General features: G+C 30.3%; 3 protein-coding genes across 3 annotated transcripts in view; 2 read left to right on the top strand and 1 right to left on the bottom strand.

Annotated features, from left to right (window-relative positions):
* Positions 1–1628: 1628 nt before the first annotated feature.
* On the top strand, positions 1629–6793 carry LOC129906478 (sorting nexin-16). The gene is made up of 3 exons (XM_055982262.1): positions 1629–2802; positions 2870–3006; positions 6561–6793. The coding sequence occupies exons 1-3, from the start codon at positions 1885–1887 to the stop codon at positions 6634–6636; spliced, it is 1131 nt and encodes a 376-aa protein (XP_055838237.1). The 5' UTR covers positions 1629–1884; the 3' UTR covers positions 6637–6793.
* A 2842-nt stretch (positions 6794–9635) lies between these two features.
* On the bottom strand, positions 9636–11957 carry LOC129906939 (SH3 domain-containing protein Dlish). Its single transcript, XM_055982935.1, has 3 exons — positions 11500–11957; positions 10145–11199; positions 9636–10076 (listed from the first exon to the last, which is right to left on the bottom strand). The coding sequence occupies exons 1-3, from the start codon at positions 11546–11548 to the stop codon at positions 9912–9914; spliced, it is 1269 nt and encodes a 422-aa protein (XP_055838910.1). The 5' UTR covers positions 11549–11957; the 3' UTR covers positions 9636–9911.
* A 4612-nt stretch (positions 11958–16569) lies between these two features.
* LOC129907798 (protein FAM13A) overlaps positions 16570–24150 on the top strand; it is an 89875-nt gene continuing 82294 nt past the window's right edge. The window contains exon 1 of the mRNA XM_055984174.1: positions 16570–16715. The gene's annotated coding sequence lies outside the window, so the exon portion shown is untranslated. The remainder of the gene's footprint in view (positions 16716–24150) is intronic.

Here is a 24150-nt window from a genome sequence, read left to right as displayed (position 1 = left end):
CAGAAAGCTTATTTTTTGGTTTAAAAAACAATTTGTATACCCTTTTTCAAGAAAAAATTGCGCTAGCCAGAAAAAAAATATTTTAACTTTTGTACTTTTTCAAAAAGTGGTGTATGTCGTTAAGCCTTAAGTCTGAAAGAAAATGAAACATGAATTCTCGAAAGCAAAAACAACTTGACATACAAAGGCTTTCGTTCTTTTAAAACAATTATGGGTAAACGGATGCATTTGACAATCGGAAAGAAACGGTTGGTTCGGTTTTGACATTAGCTTGCGTTCCCGTACGTCTATTATAGTTGGGCCTTAATATATGATCGTAATCGTATGCCGTAATTCAGTCCCAGAACGTCGACGTTCAGGTGTAGAATTTTGTTCATACAAAAAAACTGTCGACGTTGGTTTGGGTAGTGGACACAAAAAGAGTTCTTATTAAAAATCAACTCATTTTTTTAGACAAATAATTTTTTCACAAACCGACTGTTTTTCTCATAAATATCTGGTATTCGAATCTTTAATATTTCTCCTACCCTCGTATGCAGAACTATTTTCTGACCTATCCCCAATGAAGAATTTAGTGCGTTCGTGAAATAACATTTATCTGCTCATTTCGTTGCAAAAAAAAAACGGATTGCGAATTAAATTACCTGCGGCTTATGGCGAATTCCTTTCAATGCAAAAATCGAATTTTCGTCGATCTCAAAGCGATTTTTTCTGAAAATCATGTTCCATAGAAAAAAATTCGTTTCAAACGAAGCAGAATTCGAATTTTTTTTAATCCCTCTTTTTTTGAGAGATTTACACGGATTTGCACACACACTTGGAACATTTGACATTTCTCAAACGTCAAGCTGAAAGATTCCCTCGTGTTGTTTGTTTATCTGAGAATACCAACTTCAAATAATGAGTAAATTATAATCGAATATCGTGTTTTTATTGCGCAAAAATATGAAATAAATAGAAAAAAACAATGTGCGATCAAAATATAATTTTTCTTGGCATAGTTCTTGTGAAAAAGTCAAATTACTGTGACTTTTTTTCTCGTGATTGTCTTCAGGAAATTTTTTCTTTGTAAAACCACAGTGTACGGCCAAAAAAATTAAATTTTTACTTCATCTTCACTCAGATCTTAATAATATCTGCAATTTCCTATTAATTTGGATTAAATTAAATTTATATTACCGAAGGAAATAAACAAAATTATTGATCAAAAGAATCTCTGGTTTTATTTTACAGAAATTGTTTTGATTTCAGCTTGACGTTATTACGTGTAAAAATTATTGTCAAATGACACACACACAATCGCAAAAGAATTCGGTTTGTTTTCATGTTCCTTTTTAACACCAAAAATTCGAATTTTTTGAGGCGATTCTAAAAATTGAAGGGAATTCGACATTAGATTCCCATGCCGTGCCGCAAAGATTTGTCGCACAGCAAAAATTTAATTTTGAAAAGTTGGCGTATTTTTTTTTTCGTATGCGGTTTTTTTTGGCATGAGCAGTCGTTAAAATGTGTTTTAACCATAAAAATCCCATCAACAATTTCTCAATCGCACAGATCTAAAATGAATCCATTCAGCAACCGAAATTTATATCCACCTGTCATCAATCTGCCATCCCATCATTTGTCATAATTTTCTACTTCGCTTGTTGCTCATCTTGTTGATTTTTCGTTTTTCTTTTTTCTTTATATTTTATTTTTTGCTTTTCTCTTGTTGCACAAAAATAAAATATATTTTTTATTTCAAATCAAAATTGTTTCAAACAAAACAATACAAAATATATATAAAATCATAATCTATAAATAGTATGCAAATAACAAAAGAAATTAAAAAACATTCCAAACATTTTGGTTTTGGAGTCTTTTGGTAGCCATCACTGAAAGAAAATGTCCCTACGTGCAATAAAAAAACGCGATAGCTCTAAACCATATAAAAAATATCTCCCCGGCTCTAGACCACGTAAATTCTCCCCCGAATCACAACCAGAATTACGTAAACTATCTCGATCCTATCCGGACATATCGAGACCAGAAGATACTGGTCATCCTCTGTACTCGTCTAGATTATCTTCGAAATCTGACGGTGATGTGCAAAAATTAGCAGCCTCATTCAAAGGCAATACAAATTTACTTGGTGCTAAATCAGAAGTTTGTTTAAAAACAATTTCTGTGCATAATACAGTTCACAATAACACTCGAGGTGGCGTTGGTGTCAGTTCAGCTGGAAGAAACGACACAATGCCACTTCAAGGTGCTCACAGTGATCGATATTTGTCGAGATCAAATTATGCCGAGAGTAGAGCAACAAGCACTTCACAAAATAGCATATCACTCAATGAAACTAGACGACGAATGAGTGAATGCAGCATTTCGAATCGTTTTGGTCGAAGTGTGGCCTCCTCTGAGTTCGGTGAACGAACTGGGTTTACTGATACAAGTGCTGTTCGCATTCCTATAATCGGCTATGAAGTGATGGAAGAACGTGCTAGATTCACTGTCTATAAGTTGCGTGTAGAGAATCCTTTTACAAATGATTGTTGGTTGGTTCTTCGTCGTTATACTGACTTTGTCCGTTTGAATAACAAACTAAAGCAGGCTTTTCCTACTCTAACTCTTCATCTGCCGAGGAAGAAGATATTTGGAGATAATTTCAATTCGGTGTTTTTGGATAATCGGGTGCAGGGTTTACAGATGTTTGTTAATTCAATTATGTCTAAAGAAGAGCTTCGGAAGTTTAAATTGGTGCGAGAATTCTTTTGTTTGGATGAACCACCTACGTATTCGGAGAGTATGGAAGAATGCAGGGTATTATTTTGTGGTTTTATATTGATTTGATTGTTAGATATTTAATGTTTTTTTTTTTATTTTCTAGGCAATATTTGAAGCACAAGAAGAAACGATAGCACATTTGAAAATGCAAATAAGTAGCAAAAATGATTTGATACTTAGTGCACAGCAGAAATTAAGTGCTGCTTTGTCGGAGAATGAACAACTCAGAGAGAGCTTAAAGTAAGTTGTTAAATGTCAATTTTAATATTTATTTGTTTGGAGGAATCTTAACATGGTCGGGGATTTTCATGGTTGGGGGAGTTTAGGACACACTGCACTAACATCAGCGAAGGATTATGTCCGTCTGCTGTTTCTTCTGTCAAAAAAATGATTTTTTTTAGGTAATTTTTGTATATGGCGTGATATATGATTTTGTTTGCGGGCGATGTTAATAGACCAGTGCCGATGCCTTCAAAAACATTAAAAAGTACAAAAAAATCATAGTAGGATGAAACCCATTGGAAAAGAAGGGGAATATGATAAGAATGAAAGGAAAAATAAATTACGGGCGAGCCGAGTTCGGGAAGTGGGTGGGTTGAGTTTTTAATGGTAAAAAATGGTATATCTCGATTTCCGGCAAAACTACAAATCCTGTAGAAAAAAGTTGGATGGCAAAGTTGTAGATAATAAAAAGATCTACAACTTTTGTATCAACAATTTTTTCACATAACCTCAAAATTTATGTGAAAAAATAAAAAAACCGAGTTTTTGGTTTTTTATTTTTATCTTTTTCAAAAACAAAAATATTTCTACAAAATTTGGTGAAAACTTACCTTATTATGTTCCAAATACACTGTAATTTATTTGATTTAAAATATTAATTTGTTCACCTTATTTTGACTTAATACCAAAAAAACACCCTAATTTTCAATCGAAAATTCACGTGTCAAAATAGCTTTTTCAAAAAGTCGGTGAGCATTTCGTTCGTTAAAATGTCTATTTTCTGATGGTGTAAAAAAATTTTGCATTAGTATACTATAGAACATGTTCTAGTAAAATTCAAAAAATGAAAAAAGCTTGAATTCGAAAAAAATTTTTATCATTGTTTACAATTTTGGCCTATTTATTTAAATTTACACTTTAATTACTCAAAAAACTTAAGATTAATCAATGTTACATGAAATCTTACGTTTTTTGAGTAATTAAAGTGTAAATTTAAATAAATAGGCCAAAATTGTAAACAATGATAAAAATTTTTTTCGAATTCAAGCTTTTTTCATTTTTTGAATTTTACTAGAACATGTTCTATAGTATACTAATGTAAAATTTTTTTTACACCATCAGAAAATAGACATTTTAATGAACGAAATGCTCACCGACTTTTTGAAAAAAGCTGATATTTTGACACGTGAATTTTCCATTGAAAATTAGGGTGTTTTTTTGGTATAAAGTCAAAATAAGGTAAACAAATTAATATTTTAAATCAAATAAATTACAGTGTATTTGGAACATAATAAGGTAAGTTTTCACCAAATTTCGTAGAAAAATTTTTGTTTTTGAAAAAGATAAAAATAAAAAACCAAAAACTCGGTTTTTTTAATTTTTCACATACATTTTGAGGTTATGTGAAAAAATTGTTGATACAAAAGTTGTAGATCTTTTTATTACCAACAACTTTGCCATACAACTTTTTTCTATAGGATTTGTAGTTTTGCCGGAAATTGAGATATACCATTTTTTACCATTAAAAACTCAACCCACCCACTTCCCGAACTCGGCTCGCCCGTAATTTATTTTTCCTTTAATTTTCATCATGTTCACCTCCTTTTCCAATGGGTTTCATCCTACTATGATTTTTTTTGGTTTCAAAAATTATCGACCCTGGTCTATAAGTTTCGGCGAGATATATGCCGTGCATCGCAAGCAACCCACGTTCCTGGAACTTATTATTCCTTCCGTCCCTATCCAAACACTTCCCTTCTCCTTTTCTAATTTAATACTATTTCCTACCCATTCATCTTGCCGACACGTCCTCCTTTCCTCTGGCTTTCCCACAAAACGGCATTCCTTCGAAGTCTAAGCAACAATAAAAACAAAAACAAAATTCAAACAACATTTCTTAACAACTACAATTGAATCGTAAGTGATTGACTTTTTGATGCAAATGGCATCTTTAGGAGTAGACACATCTTCTAAGTTGAAAAAAACAAAAAAATTATTTTGGGTTTCTTAGTTACAGTGGTTGAAAAATTTTATAAGTTTGAAGAACAGCCAGGATTCCTGGCTATTGATTAAGCCTTATTGCAGAATTGCAGAAAACGTTGCATGGGTTATAAGAGAAGATAAAACTGCGGAGTGCTATTAAATGAGTGGGCGAAAATTGAAGATAGGGGTGCAAAAGCCCTCTTTTTGATTTTAATTTTAATATATTGATTATATCGGATAAATTAATATAGGAAAAATGTTTTTTTAAAAATTGAAAACAAAAATTTCCATACCAAAATAGTCCAAAAGAACATAAAAAAAAGTCAAGAAAAACGATTTTTTGATTTTTTTTTTGCTTGGTTAACGGTATTTTTTTTTGGGCTGAGATAGTCATATGCATTGCTCTAAATAAAAACAGAAGACTAAATTTTCTTAAAAACGCTGGGCTCAAAATTTTTTTTCATTGAAAATTAACCGAAGAATGACTTCGATCCTATCTTTATTTTCCCATTTTTTGTTTTACTCAAATAAAAAATAGACCACAGTAAATATTTTTTTTTTAAACTATATTCGTTTGTGAAATCTACTTTTCTACCGGGAATAAATTTTACCTGAAGGTCAAACATCTGAAAACAGTAAAATATAGAAGCTAGAAGTTTGCGTTTTCTCAAAAATTTTGCAAAATTGACTTATTCAGTTCTTAAAACTTACGGTTAAATTTTGAATAGTTATTTAGATGGTCTCCAATCCTATTCTTCTTTCTTTATTCAACACTGTTTTGATCTCGATGTCAAGGAGACCATAACTCTCTTAAGTTACTACTAGTGATCTACATGTGGATGATCTCCAACACTACATAAAAAGTTTTTTTTTTAAGGTAGAAAATCAATTGTATTTTTCCAGAGTATGATTTCTACAATTGAATGCCTGCCCAAAATAGTTTGACTAGTCTTCTTTCTCGTGCTTACATATCTTTTTTTTTTTTTTTTTTTTTGTTAATACCCAAATAATGCACTGCGATTTTTAACTACCACAAATGAAATAAGCGGAATCCACTACTGTTCTTGCTATTAAAGGTTTCAGGTTCTGTATGACATTGACTCAGAAGTAAAATATCTCCGTAGATGTACTATACTTATTCACAGGAATGCCGATATACTACAAGACTGTATAGTTATTTTCTTTTTCTGTTATCAGAAGTCGGTTTAAAATCGATAAAAAGTGTTGACCATTGACCACGTCATCGCCAGATATATTACTGGAGATGAAGTTTCGATTTTCAATTTGAGGTATATAAATTAAGCCTGTATTTACTTCTATATATCAAAGTTTGAATAAGTGAACTTAGATTTCATATTTGAACACTTGACCTTTTCATGTTTTTACACTTCAACCGATCAATCGAAGAACGACTCATCTCTACTACCATACTGCATTCTGGTATCGTTTTGAAGAACGCTTCATCCACTCTTATAAAGTATCTCTGTTTGCTTTTTGTTGAATTATATTCCCTCACTTCTTTCTTTTAAAAAAAATTATATCAATTATTATTTTATTGGAATTTTTTACTAACCAAAATTACTTTTCAGAAAAATCTCAATTGGATGTCCCAAGTGTACCCCAAATGGGTCTGCAACAAATCAACTGCCAAGAGCGTCACAATAACACAGTGACAAGGTCACAAATTAATATCCAGACGCTATTAGCAACGTTTATTACACATATATATATATCATGTTAAATGCAGTAGTTTAGTACACATACATATTTTTTTTTATATAGTTAATGATGATGACAAAAAAAATGTTAATGTTTACAAAAATGAAAAGACTAATTCTCAAAGAATTATTGCTTTTCGTATTTATATAGAAGACGAAATCAAAAGCAATACAAAAATATATAAATTCAATATTTTATAAAACAACAATAATAAAAAAAAAACTAGAATTATTAAGTTTATTAAAAACAGTTACATACATTCATATACAAATATTATATTATATATAAAAATATATTTATATAATTTTTTTTTTAAATACATAAAGACAAAGACTCTTGTTGTTGGTTATAATTGATGACAACAACATTCTCAAAACTCTATTTTAACAAAGATAAATTAATTTAATTATTTTTTTTTAAATATTTTCAATTTAATTGTAGTTAAATTTAATAAAAAAAAAAACAAAAAAATCAAAACAAAGGTGGATGTTACTATTAAAATCATGCTAATTTTATATAATATTTTTTTAAGTTCAATTTTCGGTATTATTACATTAGCCGTGATTTTTATCAAAAGAACAACAAGCTATGGGTTTTCTAGAAAACTTTCTCATAAAAAGTGCAAATTTACACTAGCAGGATAGGATAGTCGTATTAATAAAAATCCGCCAGTCGAGGTCCTGGTCTGCTTTCAAAATATTGAATTCTTGAACGAGTTCTTGCATCAACAGATCCGATATTATAGTAAGGTTGAGTTCTGCTTTAAAGTTCATATATGTTTGTTCAGATAGGAAATTACATGATTAAATAACTAAAAACTCAAACCCAAGCTGATTGAATGATGTTAAGGTTTTTCAGGAAACTCAATTCAATAACTGAATTGTTTATTGTATATGAGTTTTAGTTTTTGTTTTATAAAAAATATTTAAAATTTTTTTTATGAGAATGGGATTGTAGAAATTCGAAGGATAAACACGGTTATAGTTTTAAGAACTAAAACAAATTAATGAAACTCTCAATATATATCATAGAAATATATCAATAAAACCTAATTTACAAAGCAATAAAAATTAAATCGTATTTTATTATAAAACATAAATATATAAATTTTTCTCTAAGTATTTATGTACTTTTGTTTGTATTTATTTAAAATTTTCAAAAAAACTTCTTAATGAACCTCGATGTCTGTTTTGAAGTACTCTAATCCGAGAGCTTTTCAACATATAATAATATTACTTTTAACTTTTAGATAAAAAATATACTTGAATCGATGGATAAAAACTGCTGAGGGAGATACTCATTGAGATAAATGTTAAAAAAAGAAGAGAGAAACAAGCTGTCGAGTTTAATGAAGGTAACTATGGCAGTAGTAAAGTTCGATCAAAAATTGAAATGATTTACCTAAGGATACCAGTTCAGAAAAAAAACTTGCGGTAATGAGGATAAGTACTTACTATTTTATTTGGAAGAACTTGAGTAGATTATCCGCCTACTAGAGCTACAAGAAGTCAGAAAAGTGATACCACATAAGGCGGATGTGCTCCATACTCAAAAAAGGAGACGCTTTGAATATTTTAAAAAGCTAGAAGAGAAAATTCAAACTTTGGCCAGCTTAGCATTTATGAATGATGACCATGGAATAACTCTCGCTACGTTAATTCCTTTGATGTCGGGAAAGCTTAAAGACAACATTTTAAGGTATTTTAAAATATTTGTCTTTAGATTGTCTTAAAACTATTAGGTAATTATGATATTGAAGATATATGGATTCGTCGGATTTCGTATTTTGTATTTGCTGCTTCGTCTGCCGCTATCGATGATATGTAAACGAATTGGCGACAAACAGTATTTTTTAAATCTCATTTGGCATAGGTCGATCGGCCGTGATCAGGTAATAGTAAAGATGTTCCTATTTCGAGTTGAACAAAGAATGTTCTACCAGAATAAAATTTAAGATGTGAATGGAGAATTTAGTCTATAAATAAAAGTTAGCAAGTATACACTTTCAAATGTTCATACAACGTTTTTTTACATCTGAAGGAAGTAACTGTTTGCTGATTGAGACTTATAGGGTTGTATACAGGCCGTTTTGAGCTTCTAAGAAGGTCTATATCGTTATAAAGTCCATATAGCTAGTAGTTGTATCTTTTCCTCCCCTCTGTTCTCCACCGATTGACCGAACATTACCCGACGAATCTGTCTCTTAAACCATTCAAGAAGGTTTTCATCCGCTCTTGTCAATGTCCATGGCTCTACCCCATATAGTAGGAATGGATTGATTAGGGTTTTTAACAGTACTTCCTTGGTTCTTTACTGCCCGAAGAAATATCGATTGGCAAGTGTTCTTCTTCGCTATCTCTGCACTGATGTCATTGTGACATAGTAGAAACCAAATACACAATGTCTCTAAGTGAGCTGGCGGTTTTGTGCTTCTCTTCTCAATGAGTCTAAAAAATGATGGATGTCATCTAGTTCTTAAACTTCTTTATTAAATCAAATGCAGGCAATTCAAAGTCAATAAAAAAGCCCGTTCTCCTCCTTGCTTATGCTTATTATGATCATATAGAAACAAACTTTTCAGTGGTGTACCGCTATGATCCCGATCATGCTGTATGGCACAAGGGCATGGATAGTATCGAGATTTCATTTTGGCAGTAGAACTGTGAATGGTTTTGAATCACACGGGATGCTGGCAAAAATTCCTCACTAAGATTTGGAAAAGCATCGATATAATGCATTGATGTACCGAAACTTTTAATTTTTGTCTAACGCAGGTTGCTTCATACATATATTATATATGAAGATATTTTTGTAAGAAGAATATGAGCTTCCGTAAAAATATACTGATATTTACCTAAGCACTTTAGTTAAAATCATAAATTCAAGGTCAAATTTCTCTTTTAAGACCTACAGAATATACAAAGTAAGTAAAAAAAAAACTACAGTTGTAAGATTAAATTTTCTTTAAAATTTATTTTCTAAGCATTTTGCTTGATAAACTACGATCTTAGTATTTTTTATTCAACTTCATTGATAAGAAATAAAAATATTATTTATTGCTATAAAATAACTAATTCATATTGATTGATTAAAGCGAATGGAAGATTTAAGGAAAACGAATCCTAGAATTAAATATACAAATCCTATTCGAATAAATTTGTCTTATGTTCTTTTTTTTTTGTAATAATAACTTAAATAATTTTTTTGATTAATTTTAGTCTCTAAAGACTTGTCATGGCTGGCGGACGTGCATAGGCTTTTGGTATAAAACCATATTTACGGGTTTTCGGTGCATATGCCCATAACCAACCGTCTACAGTTTGATTATTCAGATCAGCATAAATCCAATCGCCACGTCTAACTGATAAATCATCTGGTGCTTGTGCCTGTGTAAAATGGAAATCAAAGTTAATTCAATGGAATCATATGAAATATGTATGAGAAATAGACTAACCTTATAATCATACAACATAACCAATTCTGTTCCATGATAACGCAAATCATCGGCTCCAACACCAAGTTGTTGAGGTGGACCTCCTCCTGCGGCTGCTTGTAGTGTTCCACAATTATTATTCATTGGCTGTGCCAATTGGCCATTACCTCCTCCTACAGCAGGTGCATTTGCTGTGTTGCTGGGTGGTCCAATTTGACCATTTTGCAAGGGATTATTATTATTATTGTTACCCACTACTCCATTATTTGCACACAAATCTGGATTCAGATGCTTAGCTGGACTTTGTCCACCTATCGGCTTGCTTTGTAATACACTATCAGCTGGATATACGAATCCAGACGGAATAAAACCTTCTTGACCATCACTTCTCACAATCCAATACCAATCGGGATCTTCTCGATTCAGAACTGTCACAAATTCTCCACGCTCAACTGAGACATCATTCTCATCGCGAGCTATGAACGTATACAGGACGATATATCGACCACTGGGATCTTTGGCAAATGGCAAGAAATCTGGCTCCGAGCTTAAACTTGCCTGTGAGTTCTTCAACGGTGATTGCATTCCATTGCTTAGTCCTCCACTACCACCATTACCACCGCCTCCACCCAATTGTGGCACTGGATCGTCTAAAAGTTCCAGTTTTATTGCATCACTGTGAATGCCTTCGGTCAAATCATTCGGCAGACTCTGATCTCTGGGTAGCTTCTTTTTTATGGCTAAGTCGGCGAGCTGAGTATTGTAGGGGGCACAATATGAATGTGGTATAAAACCCTCTTGTCGAGTGTCCTGTCCAATCACATACACCCAGTCATTTTCTCTGTAAAGTATATTCACTATTTGTCCTCGTTTCACTTCCAGCTCATCATCAACACACGGGGTGAAGTCATGCAATACAACCATTTTCGAGTCTGGACTAAGTCCGTGCTCTTTTTCAATTCCCACTCGAACTAGAGTCTCAATGCTAGCCGAGCCAGTAATGCGTCCCATTCCATGATTAAGTCCAAGTCCCGATCCCGGTCGAGAGAGTTCTTTATCCACGTCGTTATTGGAAGCTGCAGTGATACAAAAGAAAGAAAATGATTACATTGTATTCGTATAGCAACAGGTGATGCACTTGATTGCACCAAATAGCTATTGTTGTTGGTGTTGTCAAGGGGGAAAATGTGGTGTGGAAATAAGAAGAAAAAAAAAAAAACAAGTTTTTGCATGAACTCTTTCGTTTTAATATTTTCATAGAAGAAATTTTTTATAATTTTTCTCTTTTTTTGTTTTTTATTTCCATCTCATGGGAAATATTTTCATGGATGGTTTAATTTTGTGCTCGAAGAATAATAATAAATATTCTCACTCACATTTTTTCTTTTTTCCCCGACGTATTCTGACGGGACACAGGAATGCCATTTTGGGTGAACTTTTCTTGAGGAAAGAGAATCCTACTGTTAAAGCGGATGGAGTTTTTCTTTTAAATTAATTCATTTTATGTTTTTATGGGACTCCTCCAAGGAGTCGAAAAATGTTTATTTTCTTTATTTCAAAATTTATCTTGATAAATTTTGATGAAAAATGATTTAAAAATTCTTTGGTTAACACACCACACACAGGTATTTTGTTGTCTTTCTGTGATTTCTGAAGTTAAATTTGTGCTGAATGCAAGAATATTTTTTTTTTGTATGGTGGTGGTTTCATTAACTGGTGGCGACATCTGGCTGATGGCATGTGGGATGGATTTTTTGTGTGTGTTTTTATCTTGGTGGGAGAGGAAGATGTTGTTGAAGGTGGTAGACGAGTTTTGTTGTGTGGATTTTGACAAGTGTTTAGACCAATTGGTTTTAAGATATCAGGGATGGTGGTGAGATTAAGATAAGTAAAATTTTGCTCCCATAGTACAGGAAAGATAGACTTTTTCGTGGAACGAAATATAGGACGGCTGAATTTTTCAAATCTGGAAGAGGGGCATTAGAAAAGCTTAAGTCCTGGTTTTCGGGACGCCACCCCCCTGGCGAAATCCGCCATTTTGGAAAACGCGAATCGCTCTATATCTCCAAAACTATTTATCCTAGAGAAATGGTTATCAGACCAAAGTTCTTGGAAATTTAATTATCTTTTTCTTTGTAATACATTGTTTTTCTGAGCGGGCAATAGTTTTGAGGTTATGTTGTTTTAATTTATTTTGTTTCCTTTTTTTTTATTATTTTATTATTCTCGGTAATAGTAACATAATTTTATATACAGTACAAGTTATAGACCATCAAATTTCCAATAATTTGGTATATTTTTGAAAGTCATGCGATGTATGAGTCGAAAGTTATTGATCTGAAAACTGTAGTCTAAGTACAGGAATGTTAGTAAATAAAACAGGCATTTTAAAAAACGAAATATAGGGAGACTGATTTTTTCAAATCTGAAACAAGGGTATTAGAAAAGCTTAAGTCCTGGTTCTCGGGACACCAACTCCATGGCGAAATCCGCCATTTTGAAAAACGTGAATTGGTCTATATCTACTAAACTATTGGCTTGACCGAATAAGTTACTTAACCAAAGTTGTAGGTAATATAAATATCTTTTCTTGTACATTCATTGTTTTTCTGCGCGGACAACACTTTTAAGGTTATGTTGTTTAATTTTTTATTTTTTCGGTTTTTTTTAATTTTTCTCTCTGATTAAAGTTGTAGAACATCAATATTCCATTAATTTGGTATCCTTTTGAAGATTATATGATTTTTCAAACCAAAGATACGGAATTTTAAGAGCAATCCCTTTCAATATTTTCTAAAAATATACTAATATGCTTTTGCATAAGGTTCATACCTAAAATACTTAATCGTGTACGTAATGTAAGAACAAGAAACATATGATATGAGAGGAAGTTAGTTATTATGGTGGGTTATGGTAAACCGTAGAATGTTGTGGTACACATATTTTGTGTTTTAAGTCAAACATCCAACTTTTATGATGCCAAAAAATTATGTTTCTATCATAGAGACCGTGAAAAATAAAAAAATTAAAAAAAAAAACAACATAACCTCAAAAGTGTTGTCCTCGCTGAAAAACAGTGCATGTACAAGAACAGATATTCATATTACCTACAACTTTGGTTAAGTAACTTATTCGGTCAAGTCAATAGTGTAGCAGGTATATATACCAATTCACGTTTTTCAAAATGGCGGATTTCGCCAGGTGCTCGGCGTCCCAAGAACCAGGACTAAAGCTTTTCTAATACTCCTCTTTCAGATTTGAAAAAATCAGCCTCCCTATATTTCGTTCTACAAAATGTCTGTTTTTTTACTAACTTTCGTGTACTTAGACTACGCAGTTTTCAGATCAATAACTTTCGACTCATACATCGCATGACTTTCAAAAATATACCAAATTATTGGAAATTTAATGGTCTATAACTTTAACTGTTTAAAAATTTATGTAACTACTACCGGGAATGATAAAATCTTAAAAAAACAAAAAAAAAATAAATTAAAACAACATAACCTCAAAACCATTGCCCGCTCAGAAAAATAATGTATTACAAAGAAAAAGATAATTAAATTTCCAGGAACTTTGGTCTGATAATCATTTCTCTAGGATAAATAGTTTTGGAGATATAGAGCGATTCGCGTTTTCCAAAATGGCGGATTTCGCCAGGGGGGTGGCGTCCCGAAAACCAGGAGTTAAGCTTTTCTAATATCCCTCTTTCAGATTTGAAAAATTCAGCCGTCCTATATTTCGTTCCACAATATGCTTGTTTTTTTACTAACTTTCCTGTACTACCATGCTCTTTTTTACAATTTAAAACTTGAAAATTAGTTGTGTTTTTATGAGATTTAAGCAAAGTAAAGAAATTTTTTCTACGAAATTGATCCAAAGTAATTCCCAGTATGTTTTTACTTTTGGACTGTGTTAAATTTACATATACTGACTGGTTTTTGTTTATGGATTTTCAATTACGAAAAGGATTAAAGATAAACGTATTAAATATAAATGTCTCTATTTTTTCCTACATACAATCAAAAATCTTCAAAAAGCTTAGCTTCCATCGTTTTCGCATGCGGAATTTATAATAATTTAATAATTTTAACTATATGAACTAAGGTCTTTTAAATGCATACTGCACGGTACTAGTTAAAAGGAATAGAAAGATGTAGGAAAGAATTTTGTGTTGATATTGATACAGTGAATTGAGAATAAGATGATTATTATCTCATATAATCCCAGGGGTGGCTACCAAGCTGGGGGATAAAGAAAAGACTGCTGCCTGAGGTAGGGCTCGAACCCACACCCCCAGGTTAGCAGCCAAGCACTACATTCATTGCACCAGTGCCACCCGCAATCGTAGGTTTCACGAATAAATAAAATCCGAATAGCCCCTGTAAAATAATGGGTATCTCGGGTAAAATCTCTAGTATTCTCCATAAAATCACGGATTTCTTGATCAAAACAACGAGTCGTCTCAATAAAATCACGGGTTTTCTGGTTAGTCATATTATGTAATGTCTCAATACAAAGATTGGTGGCTTTCTCTATATTTTTGATTTAGCATTTCATTTTTCAAAAAAAAGCATGAAAAGAGAGAAAAAAAAATTTAATACTTTTTCTTACTATATGAAATTATTTTTTGAATAATTAAAAAATCAGTTAATTAAAAAAAAATTATATATTATTATATTATAAAAATATTTCTTTTAATTTTTGCAGGACAGAGGTATACAAAATTTGTATGTGAAATGCCGATGGGCACCCTGTTGGATAGTAGATCAAACTAAATTGTTGCAGGAACTGATTTTTGAGATGGTCACATATGATTGGAGAACGAATTAAACGTAAAGTTTAATAGGCTAGAATCAAATTGATAAAAGGTAGAATTCAATTCGTGTCAAAGGCTCATTTCAATAGTAAGCATTTGTTTATTGTTTCAGTTTGTACAGAATTTTTGTTTAGAGGAAGATGCCTTTTTTGTATGTTTTAAAGTCCAAACTGTAAAAAGTAACATAAATACCGAAAAACACTTGGAGAAGAAGCTTTTTGCTTCCATAAACGCTATTGGTACAGTATGGCAAAATATCTACGGAAATACGACTTATTCATTCATTACCAAATACCAAATTTTTATCGCAACTTTTCAATCCATCATGTTTTATGCTTTTAAAGCGACAGTTTCGTCTACCAGACACAACGCCAAATTACATGCCTCTGATCGAAACCGGATTATCACCACTGTACCTTACATCATTAAAGATACATTTCAACTTCAACTGCATTGTCAAACTTATGAACAGCCACAGCGACAAAATTGCTAGGAAAATTGCAGTCACTGTTATAAGGTCCCGAAGTTCTTGGTTTGAAGAATGGAAAAATTTAGCAGATATGTGTGAAATGCCGTTTAGCTAAACCTTGGATAATGTGGGAGTGTGGAAGCTATTTCTCTGTAACTTGAAAGACTTCATTCCAATGCAAGAGATGACAGTGTAGAGAAGGCGAGAAGTTCACTTCACAGGGAAGTATATTCAAAACTCAAGTACGATCTATATGAAGGCACTTATTTTAATGACAGCTTTACTTTCGAACAAATATCCTTCATATTCAGAACAAGAGGAGAATTGTTATCATTAAAATTCTTACCGCACCGCGATGACCTAGCTCTGAAATGCATAAGGAGCAATACAAACGAAAGGGAAAATATAGTTCATTTCATCGCAAGATGTCCAATTTTGACAAAAAAAAAAAAAACTTTTTCGAGGAAGCTGATCTTCTAGCAATTTTAAATAGGAAAAAAACTGGCACCAACTATCGCAATTTTAAAATATCATTAAGCTTTAGAAACAAAATAATAAAAGAAGCCTTTTAAAATTAAAGTTAAAAATAAAAATCAATCAATTTACAGATTATTAAATGTAATTATTTAGCAAAGCTATAATTTGGCTGACGACCCATCTGGCCATGCTTTTGAAGATCTCGAAACTCTCGCGTGAACGTGAACATTTAATTCAAACTTATAAAAATCGGTTTCCGGTAAGTACCTTTTTAAAATGTTCGAATTTTGAATCCTTAAAAATTGCAAGATAATTGCTATAAATTTAAATTCAATCGATAGAGGAAAATTGAACTTGGCTTCACTTTATTTGGAAAGTGTTCAGAAACTCTTATTTGACATTCTACTCAAAAGCGCGCATTACATAAAAAAAATAAACAAATCAATACGAAACAGCATAATCCAAGAAATAACAATATTTCTATCTCTTTTCAACTAGTCTTTTTTACTATACCAACACTAGCGACCTAAATGTATAAACAAAAAAATTCCACTCAATTGGAGTAAAATATTTTGTTAGTATACACATGTGTATTCTTTTTCAACCCATATTCTTACACGATTAACAAAAAAAAATTGTCTTGCAATTTTAGTGGATTGTAAATCTGAAAAACCGCGATAGGTTCAATTTGTATGTGCATATTAATTTTGCCATAGTTTTTTTCGAATAGAAAATTTAATAAAAAAAACTCGATATAAACGCTGTTTTATAAAAGTGAAAACGTGCCGGTTTTGCTAAACGATTCATCGTTTAGCTATGAATTTGATGTAAGTCCTATTAATCTCAAAATAAAATTTTGAAGAAAAGGCAAATTACAAATTTTCCAATTGGAAATTTTAAAATAGAAATATACCTATAAAATGTAAGTAGGAATGTGTACTACCTCCTACATTGACAAATGATTGATATAACTTTCTTTTCTGCTTTGTAATCATTTTTATTAATTTTTTTGCAACTGCAGCATATATTTATTTATCTATAACTTCCGCTTTTATAAACAGAAATTAATCTTATCTACCAACAAAATTACTAGATTGTATCTTACAAGAATAATTAATTATCAAAATGTTAATAATGTAACAAAAAAATGGTCTTATTAATAAATTTCCCAATCAGAACTCATAAAAAAAAACAGTCATAAAAAAGAATTTGAAAGAATTTTTTGGAAATTTTCCACTAGTAGCGTAGAGATGCATTTTTTTTTTCAGAAACAGTCACGAAATTCGGTGCGCAATGATAACGGCATAGAGGGTTAATATGTATTACATAAGGTCAGTTCATACACATACACACACATATACAAACATAAAAAAGTGCTAAAGACATGATAAGACATGAATATAATTTTGGATGGGATCTCCTCTTCTTCCATTGCGAGATTTATTGAAAAGGTTTAAGTAGGATTAGAAGTGAATATTTTTTTACGGAAATAAATCGTTTCTACATTTATTTGAGTGTTACTTAAGGTGGGTGAATATAAATTTATGTTGTATTGTTTTACTGACTGAGTTAGCCGGAAAATATTTTTTTAATATCTGAGATTATGATGAAATTGTTAGTTTATTTTGATATTATTATAAATGCATTAAATTTCAAAATACAAAAAAGCATATTACTTTCTTAAAAATAAATTATGAAAAAAAAATGCATCTGGGAAAATCAATAAGAAACTTCTATAATTCACTGATTTGAAAAAACTCACATAATTTGGCCATTGCTTTAAGTTTTGAATAAGACTGGAGTTCGAAATATGTTTAATGTATATTTGTCTAACAAATCAACAGAAATTTTTGCAGAAAATGATATAAATGTCTCTTAAGAGATGTCAATATCATTACCTACCAAAAAGATTCTTCATCTCTATTTCACAAATCCATTTTATTGATAAAATAAAATAAAAATAAAAAGCCCTTTAAATTAATAAAACGAATTCCGACCGAAAAGCTAAAACATAAAAGGAAACTTTTAACCTGCATTCCCGTTTACCTTCTTAATATAAAATATTACGACACTTTGTGACAGAAAAAAAGAAATATATACATTTCTTGGGACTTAGTACATTTTATAGGGCTTGTTGAACATATTAAAACGGAATAATTATTTATTTACCTACATATTTTTTAATATTCCCCCAAAATCGAATTCACAGGCATTTTTTTTTTGATATTATCAATTGAAAAAATTCTAGTGTTGTCAATTTTATCAACCGATTTTTATTGTTCTTTAAATCAAAAATTTCAAAAATACGCTCTAAATGCCTTTCTAAAACATGTAAAATAATACTAATATCAGCTCAAATTTGATGACACTGGAAATTTTGCAATGCCTCGAAATTTCGTAAAGAGTTTGTAAAGTGTTTAAAACATTTTTCTTGTTTGTTTCAAAACAGCATTCGGGGAATACTGCCATGGTAGAAAAAAAACAATAGAAAAAAAATGAAAGACTGGGTCGCACTCTTAATGTTGCCAAATTTTCAAACTTGTTTTTTTTTTTTTTTTTTTTTTTTGTAAAAACCTGGTAAATGTAAGTTAAAAAACAATGTTCTTCAAAGGATGAAAATAACTTTTTAAAATAGTTGGAGCTCGTAATAAAACTACTCAACTTGAATAATTTTACTAAGTTAATTATGTTTCAAAAATTAAAACCAAAATTTAAAAAAAAATGACGTTTTCGTAAAATTGATTTTTCAAAAATAATTTTTGTATTCAAATTTCTTCTCAAATTTATATTAGATCATTTAATAATGATTTTCATCGAAAGGTAGATAACATTAGATAACACCGGATTTTTTTTTAAATAAAATTGTTACAGTCGTTTTCGAAAACTCTTTCTTCTTCCAAAAATTGTTTTAAATCTGATAACATATCTTAAGTTTAAGTTAATAAAGTTATGCCCAGTTACAACCGTTTCAAAAAAAAAAATTGCAATGCCTTCAAAAACATAAAAATCATCTGTATCGTACAGATACGCCCATCTGACGTCTTACCTATAAACGTTCCTAAAACCTCCCACAAGAACCGAAATATACTTTTTTGATGGATTTAGGAGTGCTGAACTCGAATCCGAAGTCAGAAGTATATTTTGGTTCTTGTAGCAAATTAATTCATGTGCCATCTCTTCCAAAATTCAACTGCGTTTGATTGTTTGAGCAATATTTTTGGCGTTTCACCGTTCTTTGTGTTTGCCAGTGCTGCCAAGTCCGGATATTTATCGCTAAACAGGCTTCTTAAACTTTTAACTCGCTCCTTAAAATTTTGATTTTCGATGTATCGGATTTTGGCTCTTTTAATTTTGAATTGGCGATTTAAGGCTCCTTTAAAATCAAAGCATTTTACAGCAAAAACCCATTAAAAATGTGAACATACAACCAATTTTTCACTTGATTTTCATTTAAATTTAATTTTACGCCCCTAAATGAGCATGAAAACCAGAATATATCAACAAAATAAAGAAAATAATTATACTTGAAGTTTGATAAGCAAAAGTTATTTGAAAATAAAAACAAAAATAAATTTTAAATCTCATGCCACAAAATTTTTGTTGCATATTTTTGGACCATTTTTGAAAGCTGCTATTTTTGGCTACAAGATTTTTCAAAATCGGCTCCTTGCCTCGAAAATATTCTGTGAACACTGGTGTTTGCAGTTCTACTTCAAAGTCATTAGAAACTGATTTTGAATCAGTTCTTCTACTCCTGAATCCACATTTGTGCGTTGAAAATTTGTTATATTAATGATTTTTTTTAATAATATATACAAAAAAACATAATGTGCAAGCAAGTACACCGAAAAAAAACAATATAAATTTAACATTTTTTAAATATCAGCCAAAAATGCTCTATAAAATGTGTTTTATGATATTAAAAATGTTAAAACAATATTTTTATTATCAGGATGATGTTTAAATGTCACATTTTGGAAATTTTTTTTGATATTTTATTATCATTTTTTCATATCAATTTCTCATTCCAAATTAAGAATTTTTTCTAAAATATTTTTCAATAATGTGTACTAATTTAAAGGTGTGTTTTTTCAAAGTAAAATGTATGATTTACTGAGAAAATTTGATCGGCAATAAGATTTTACTTCACATAGTTTGGGAGAAAATAACAAAACAATTATAATCACCTATAAAAGAAAAAATAATATCACCACTATTTTGTAAAGAATATTCACTTTCAGTAATGTTTTGAAAAAAGAAAGAAAATACTTTTATTAATAAAAATAATAAAAAAGAAAAAGAAAGAAATAGGTTTCATTATAATAAACTAAAACGTAAAATCTAGTCAACATTGATATTTTAATTGTCAAAGTGAAATTTTCACTATCCACCTAAAATTAAAAAAATGTCAAAATGATATGATAAAATATAAAAATTGATATTTTAATTGTTGGATGACTTTTATCACTCAAAAATGTTAATTTGATAGCTGTTATTATCAATTTTTTTTTCGGTGTAGGTCTAACTTTTTGGACAGCAAAGTATTTAGAAATGGTTTAAGGTAAGCTTTATATTTTACTATCAGCCAGAGCCTCATATGAAACGCTTATCGGCTTCAAAATTTAAGTCAAAATGGACGAACAGCTTTGAAAATGTTATTACTTTCATACAAAATTGGCATCAATGATTCGATTATCGTAATACTCAAGAATCTAAAATGCCATACAAATATTTAAGTTCAAACATTTTTATCCTAAACTCAGTTTTTAATATATATTAACTTATTTTCACAAATATGAAAAATAAAGATTCTCTTTTCTTACTACCTCTAATTTATGCGTTAAAACTTTACAAACATTGAAAAAAGTTTTAAATGCACTTAAATATAGTTAGCTAATAGCTATTAATAAGGTAGCTATACCTTAATGAACTAACAATTTATATATCAATTAGAACTGCTGCGTCACTTTTATTACTGTCAACCAATTTTTTTTTTTTAGTTACCACATATCAATTACCAGCAAATATAATTATCTCATCATAATATTAATTGCACAAATTAACATTACCGCAACGAAAAATATGCAAGCTAGATTGATTTAATTATCTTCTACACGATTGTTGAAATGAATATACTTTCTGCTACAATGAACTTGAACTAGAAACAGTTTAATGAAGTGTGAAAATGTTTTAATTTTGTTTAATTCTTAAAAATGATGTCAACTTTTTTTTTTTTTTAATTTATTCAATGATATGATAAATAAATTAATTTGAGAATAATAAAAAAAGGACATAAAAAAGGAAAACTTTTTAATGAAAATTGTTGAAAATGGGTTCTAATGGCCAAGCTTTGTTTTGGTTTATTTTTTTTTATCAATTTCTTTTATCCATGTTTAACAACGTTATATCGATAAAACTAAATAAATCAAACAAATGAACTTTAATTTTATAAATTAATTTTATTCCCAAAAGATTCAAGAAAAGAATTCTCACATTGAATACATTTTCAATATTTCTTTAAATTTTGGATCTTAGCCAAATTTTGATTATTGTTCTAGGTGTGTTTCCAAACAACCAATATTTTTTTTCTGACGCTCTGAACGAGCTTATACAATTTCGATAGGATTATTATTATTTCGTGAAACAACAAAATCATCAATCATCGAATAACGTGCGAGATTATTAAAAATAGAAATTGTTTTCAATTTCTTTTAAATGCGCAGTAAAATTTCGATAATATTATTTTGTCTAGCCAAAATATGGCATACAAAATTGTATATTACAAAACTTTATGCAGAATACCAAACTTTTAATATATTTATTATTTCTAAATAAGTCCAAAGTGCACGGGGGATTTTTTTTTTGGGTAAATAATGTTTATTTTTGGTTAAAGTGCAAAATGTAACATGTTGACATAAATTTTAATTGATATTGTTGATTTATTAAATGTTTCTATTTTGAAAATATAATTGATTTTTGGAAAGTAGAAACTATTTGACAGGTTCATTCGTTCCGAGAGAATAATATCGCATGTTGATTCAGTAAGAAAGCAAAAATTTCACTTCATTTGTTGCATAATGCATGAGTCAAAGGTCTATTTGTTAGGTACAATGTAGTTCACATCTTATACCTAGTTCAGTAAAATGAACCACGGTAAGCAACAACAAATGATTGCTAAGGATAAACAAAATACAAAAGTATTCATTTGTTGTGCTTTGAGAAATTCTTTTTCTAACATATTTTTGACTCTTCAACAACAGATAATATTTTAATATTAAAACAAAGTAATCGTTTCTTGTTGTTTACAGCATAAAATTTGCGTTTTTACAAGGTGTCTCACAATAAGTCAGTGATGAGTCCAATTGACCTCCACCAGGATTAAACAGCCGTAAAAATGTGTATTGAAATGATTTTATTTTACAACTTCAATGGAATCATATTTGCCAGTGAAAATCCAAGAAATATTCTGCTACAATTTTGTTCTAGTTTTTTTTTTTTGTTATTTACTATCAAAATTTTGCAAAAATTTGGGAAAATCTGACATAAAAATACATATGGCTGACTCCCCAGAAATCACGCTACTTTTTATAGTAATTTGTCTCAATAATTCTAAGATGATTTTATAATTATTATACTAACTGTTAATTCGTAAACGACTAAGGCCTGCCAATTAATTTTGTGGACGCTTATCTTCATAGAAAATTTTCAAAATTGGTAAACATCTTCAACAAGAAAAATATTTTAAAATTTTTTGAAACAAAACACTTCAAAACTACCCGTAATTTATCGATATTTTCTATGAAAACTTTGAAAATTAAGTCGCGTCTGGGCCCCTGTTCCGAAACGTTTTCCAACTTCTCTAAAATCCATTGTCTTTCAAAAATAAAATAAAATTTCTTTCAAATTCAGAATTTATGAATTAAGAAATTATGATTTTGAACGAAATTTTCTTTATTTTGATGTGATAAAATGTATTTTAAAGTCATTCAAATAATTTATCGCCAGTGATAAAAGTTACAGAACATGGGCACTGGTTATCATAAAGAAAAGGTCTTGAAACTTGAAAAAATATTTTTTTTTTGATTGTTTCGTTTGAAGTTTCGAAACTTTTCAGCTTTTATGGGCATTAAAATTCAGCAATGTTGAAAATAAGGACACTATTGTCTAGGGATTGAAGTGTAATGTTAATAAAAAGGATTTCCGAAGTATATTATAAAATTATTAAAAAAATAAAATTTCTTAAAAGTTAAATAATTGGAAATGGTAACGGAGTTACGAATTACAGAGTTACGCGCAACAGAGTTACGGCCGTCAAAGTTACGCGAAACCGAAGTTACGAAAAACTAGAGTTACGAATTCTAAAGTTATGTTAAGCTATGACATGTGATTTTTGGGTTGGCAACAATTGCTAGGAACAATATGGAATTATGAAAACATAAATAAGAGAATATCGATACGTAGGTGCAATATTAGTTGGACAAATAAGAAGTTAATTTCAATTATGTCCCCCAAACATACATAAGTATACTTATGTTTTTTTTTTTTTCTATTTCAACGTTTTTGCGATTTTCTCACAAAAACAAAACCATATATGTATAAATATACCTATCCAATAAAAATTTTACAAGATTAAATAACACCCATTTTCGCTTTACTCATTTAGTTCTGACCAATGAGAAAAATGTTAATCTCTTGTTTGTATTTCCATATACCATATCGTTCCTCGCAACTGTTGCCAACCCAAAAATCACATGTCATAGCTTAAAATAACTTTAGAATTCGTAACCCTAGTTTTTCGTAACTTCGGTTTCGCGTAACTTTGACTTTCGTAACTCTGTCGCCCGTAACTCTGGTATTCGTAACTTCGTCGGTTTCCCAAATAATTTATTATTTACATCAACCATAAAGTTCACATTTTTTTTTTAAATGTTGGCAAAATTGTTAAATAATGCCGACTTTTCACGAGTCGATTTAAGCCGCCCGGCAAATGTCGACAACAACTTTAGTATGGAGATAGCGATTTTAGTCATCTGCTGCTTACGTTTACATGAGTCGATTTACGCCGAAAGCTTCGAACAAATTAAAGTACATACAAATTATTAGATTAGTATTTTGTATTGCCACTCAAGCTTCTTATTCATTGATTTGATGAGTTTCTAGCTGTATCCTGAGAGATTCATGTCCATTCTTTTACCACTGCAGTTTTAATTCCATTTACTGTCAATGGAGCTTGAGTTTTAATTGAATCGTTTATTTCAGAAA

Source organism: Episyrphus balteatus, chromosome 1 (assembly GCF_945859705.1).
Source record: "Episyrphus balteatus chromosome 1, idEpiBalt1.1, whole genome shotgun sequence".
Classification (NCBI taxonomy): Eukaryota; Metazoa; Arthropoda; class Insecta; order Diptera; family Syrphidae; genus Episyrphus; species Episyrphus balteatus.
Note: the sequence above shows the minus strand (reverse complement) of the source record. Positions and strands in the feature narration are given on the sequence as shown.

What these genes read in the sequence shown, in the direction of transcription:
- LOC129906478 (XM_055982262.1), top strand. Translation starts at nt 1,885, where the DNA reads ATGTCCCTACGTGCAATAAAAAAACGCGATAGCTCTAAACCATATAAA. An exon ending in AGAGTATGGAAGAATGCAGG is followed by an intron (nt 2,803 to 2,869) that starts GTATTATTTTGT and finishes TTTATTTTCTAG; the next exon opens with GCAATATTTGAAGCACAAGA. An exon ending in CAACTCAGAGAGAGCTTAAA is followed by an intron (nt 3,007 to 6,560) that starts GTAAGTTGTTAA and finishes ATTACTTTTCAG; the next exon opens with AAAAATCTCAATTGGATGTC.
- LOC129906939 (XM_055982935.1), bottom strand. Translation starts at nt 11,548, where the DNA reads ATGGCATTCCTGTGTCCCGTCAGAATACGTCGGGGAAAAAAGAAAAAA. An exon ending in TCGGGGAAAAAAGAAAAAAT is followed by an intron (nt 11,200 to 11,499) that starts GTGAGTGAGAAT and finishes GTATCACTGCAG; the next exon opens with CTTCCAATAACGACGTGGAT. An exon ending in TTATGTTGTATGATTATAAG is followed by an intron (nt 10,077 to 10,144) that starts GTTAGTCTATTT and finishes CATTTTACACAG; the next exon opens with GCACAAGCACCAGATGATTT.